Below are 4,553 nucleotides of genomic sequence, written 5' to 3' on the forward strand. Positions count from 1 at the left end.
GGTCTATATGTCTGTTCTTGTGCCAGTACCAGGCAGTTTTGAGAACAGTGGCTTTGTAACATAGCTTGATATCTGGTATTGTGATCCCTCCAACTTTGTTCTTCTTTCTCGGGATTGCTGTGGCTATTCAGACTCTTTTTTATTCCATATAAAATTTTGCAGAGTTTGTTCTAGCTCTGTAAAATATGCTTTTGGTATTTTAGTGGGAATTGCATTGAATCTATAGATTGCTTTGGGTAGTATGGACATTTTAATTATGTTGATTCTACCAATCCATGAACATGGTATATTGTTCCACTTGTTTATATCTTGCTCTATCTTTTTTCAGTATTCTGTAGTTTTCGGAGTACAGGTCTTTCACCTCCTTTGTTAAGTTTATTCCTAGGTATCTTAATTTTTTTGTTGCAATAGTAAATGGGATTTTTTTTAAGAAATGTGTTTTTTAAAGATTAACATTAAGAATGAATCATAAAAAGAGTGAAACCTTAGCCATTTGCGGCAGCATGGATGGACTTAGAGGGTATTGTGCTAAATGAAATAAGTCACATATGGTTTCACTTATATGTGAAATCTAAAGAAAAAAATAAGCAAACAAACAAAAATTGAAAGAGACTCAGAGAACAAACTGATGGTTGCCATAGCAAATGAGAGTTGAGGGACTTTGTGAAAAGGTGGAGGGATTGGTACTTACAAATTAGTTATGGGGGGAATCTATAATAATAAAAGTGTACTATGCTAATTAGATGGGACAGCTGAACAACCTTCCGGACAACCTTCCAGATGAAGCCAGGGCTGCAAGGGCCGAGCCCCTTGCATGAATTTCGTGCATTGGGCCTCTAGTATAGTCATTAATATTGTAATAAATATGTATGGTGCCAGGTGGGCACTAAAGATATCGGGGGGGCCCTGACTGGTTTGGCTCAGTGGATAGAGCGTCAGCCTGCAGACTGAAGGGTCCCAGGTTCGATTCCAGTCAGGGGCATGTACCTTGGTTGCAGACACATCCCCAGGAGGGCGTGTGCAGGAGGCAGTTGATCGATGTTTCTCTCTCATCAATGTTTCTAGCTGTCTATCCCTCTCCCTTCCTCTCTGTAGGAAAATCAATAAAATATATTAAAAATAAATAAATAAAATAAAAATATCGGGGGGAACACTTTGTAAAGTATATATGATTGTTTAACCACTATGCTATACACCTGAGGCTAATGTAAAATAATAATGAATGTAAACAGTAATTGAAAAAATGAAATTTAAATAAAGTTCTTTTTTTTTTCTTTAAAGGGGGCACAGAGTGCAATTCTGCTATATGCTAGGAATATTTAGTGCACAGCACTAACAAAATCCACTATATGAATTGCATGAGTAGTCCAAGTGACTCACAGTAATAAGCAGACACACACACAATAAAATAATGATTTTTTTTTCTCCCTAAAGGGACTACAACATTTCTAAGATTTTAACTAGGTTTCAATCTTGCATTGTATTTGATACACTTAAGAATTTGCTGAGGAGTTTGCCTCTTAAGATTTCTCAACATTATATATATAAATCATGTTTGTGGAGGGAGCTAAAACATATATGTGTATATCTAATTAGAATGCTTTTACACAATTTTAAAGCATGTTTTTATTTTATTTTTCAAAAAAATATTTTTATTGATTTCAGAAAGGAAGGAAGAGGGAGAGAGAGATAGGAACCATCAGCGGTAGGAAAAATCATTGATCAGCTGCCTTCTGCAGACCCTACACTGAGGACCGAGCCCGCAACCCGGGCATGTGCCCTGACAGGGAATCAAACCGTAACCTCCTAGTTCATAAGTCAACGCTCAACCACTGAGCCACACTGGCCGGGTGAGTTTTACACAGACTATGAAAGGTGACTTACACCCTAGCCTGGTGGCCAGTTAGTTAGAGCATAGTTCCATATACACTAAAAGGTTTCGGGTTTGATCCCCAGTCAGGAGGCAACAGATTGATGTTTCTTCCTTGGGTATCTCCTTCCCTCCCTCCCCACACCCCTCTATTTCTTTCTCTGAAAAAAACAAAAATCAATAAAAACATATCCTCAGGTGTGGAATTAAAAGTGACTTACAACATGAGTAGTTAAAAAAAAACAACAATGCTATTTGCATAGAGACAGAACTTGTAGTAAAATTCTGAGTGTTTGAATATGTAGACACAGCGCACACATATTATGCTAATAGAAGAACTTTCGTCCCTAAGCAAACACCTCTCAATTGTCATTGACATGTAGTAGAGTCTGTGATGGTTAAAGGGTCAACATGATGTTTCCCGCATTAGTCTTTACTTCCTGTGAAAAGGTGTGTTCTTCTGAATGTGGTTTATTCACTTCACTCCTTTGGCAACCTATTGTGAAGAGAAGATATATAAAGATATTACTGTAGATGATGACTCATCAAATTAGGGTCCTCAGGCCAAATCTAGCTTACCTCCTGTTTTTATAAATAACGTTTTATTGGAACACACATACTCACAAAAAGAATGAGTCATAGGACCTAGACATAATGCAAATTTAATTTTCTCTAGACTTTATTATACTAGAGGCCTGGTGCATGAAATTTGTGCAAGGGGGAGGGGGAGGGGCCTCAACCTGACCTGTATCCTCTCACAATCTGGGACCTTTTGGGGGATGTCCGACTGGCAGTCAGACATCCCTCTTGCAATCTGGGACCACTGGCCCCTAACTGCTAGCCTGCCTACCTGATCTCCCCTAACCGCTTCTGCCTGCCTGCCTGATTGCCCCTAACCATTCTGCCTGCCTGCCTGCCTTCCTGATTGCCCCTAACCACTCGCCTGCCTGATCACCCCTAACCACTCGTCTTGCCTGCCTGATTGCCCCTAACCACTTCTGCCTGCCTGCCTAATCACCCCTAAGCACCTCTGCCTGCCTGATCACTCCTAACCTCTCACCTGCCTGATTCCCACTAATAACTCTGTCTGCCTGCCTCATTGCCCCTAACTGCCTCTGCCTGCCTGCCTCATCGCCCCTAACCATTTGCCTGCCTACGTCATCACCCCCTAAACACCTCTGCCTGCCTGCCTCATCACCCCTAACCACTCACCTGCCTGCCACATCGCCCCTAACCACTCGCCTGCCTGCCTCATCGCCCCTAACCGCCTCTGCCTGCCTGCCTCATCGCCCCTAACCACTTGCCTGCCTGCCTCATCACCCCCTAACCACTCGTCTGCCTGCCTCATCGCCCCTAACCACTATAGGTGGCAGGGGCAGCCAGGGCGAGGGGCCATGGTCGTTCTGGTCTCTGGTCATTCTGATTGTTCTGTTTCAGTCACTGGGCTTTTATTATACTGTCAGTGTTGTTTTCAATTTTGTTGTGATCCTTTAGTTAATCAAATTGCTGTCTTATAAATTATTTTCATTTTAAATTTCAGCTTTCAGGCACATTTTCAGATTGTAGATCTATTCCCTTTTGTTTGCATAGTTGAGTTTGATATCTAGTAATGAATAACTTTTTAAGTAATGATGAAATGTGTATTAAAAGCTTTTTAGTGTAATTTTAATTTTTATTCAAGAGAATTTCTGTCTTTGCAGAGTTCATTGCCAAATTTTAAACAAAATGAGTTTTCCGTCGTTCGACAACATGAGGAATTTATCTGGCTTCATGATTCCTTTGTTGAAAATGAAGACTATGCAGGTTACATTGTAAGTGTTGAGGTTCCATTTTAATTCCATTTTTAGGAGTGTTTTAGATACTTTGTGTTGAAATCTTATTTAGCATTTTTAATGAAGTAATGTAGTTTTCAAAAACTGCCAGTTACAAAACCTAATTGGTTACCACCTTTAATTCTGAATTGTCTTGTTTGGGAGTGTGGATATGTTATGCTACCTTATTTAAACTTAAATTCTTACTGTATATTGGAATTGTAATGGGCTTGTCCTAGGGATTCATTAAGGGGGTGTTACAAACCATACTAATTTTGAACCCTTATGTAGGTAGATTAAATTTAGAGTTGGAGGCTGTTTAAGAGGTTATCTAATTTAAATATGTACCATATTTTGTGCCTTAGCTGTTAACCACACTCAAATGCCATTGAAATCATCCTGACCTGATTCCATCTTCATCCTCATGACCACTCCTCAGTCATTTGCTTCCCTTTCTACAATTGGCAGTGCATTCTTTTGGGGGTTGTTGTTGTTGTTTATAATTACCAGTTTATAGAAAGTATCCAACAACTCAGGAACAACCAATGGAAGACATGTAGAGGACAAGGTATGGGGATGTGGGGTGGGCACAGAGCTTTCAGGCCCTCTCTAGGTGCCCCTCCTTCCCTCTTCCTAGCATGTCAATATGTTCACCAACCTGGAAGCTCCTCTTTCTCTTCCTGTCCTATTTCCACCTTTTTCCCCTCTCATCTTCTTGTCTGATGGCATTTTCTTACTACTTTCTCCTTCTAGAGACTAAACACTCCTCAAAGATCAAGACTGGACATATTTTTATATGTCCACTAGGGGCCCGGTGCACGAAATTCGTGCCCGGGGGGGGGGGGGTGTTCCCTCAGCCCAGCCTGTCCCCT

At 40.7% G+C, this 4,553-nt stretch overlaps 1 protein-coding gene across 1 annotated transcript in view; it reads left to right on the forward strand.

Annotated features, from left to right (window-relative positions):
* SNX6 (sorting nexin 6) overlaps positions 1-4,553 on the forward strand; it is a 55,728-nt gene that overhangs the window by 4,456 nt on the left and 46,719 nt on the right. The window contains exon 3 of the mRNA XM_006759716.2: positions 3,571-3,681. Coding sequence (XP_006759779.1) covers positions 3,571-3,681 — 111 coding nt within the window. The remainder of the gene's footprint in view (positions 1-3,570; positions 3,682-4,553) is intronic.

Source organism: Myotis davidii, unplaced genomic scaffold, assembly GCF_000327345.1.
Source record: "Myotis davidii unplaced genomic scaffold, ASM32734v1 scaffold176, whole genome shotgun sequence".
Classification (NCBI taxonomy): Eukaryota; Metazoa; Chordata; class Mammalia; order Chiroptera; family Vespertilionidae; genus Myotis; species Myotis davidii.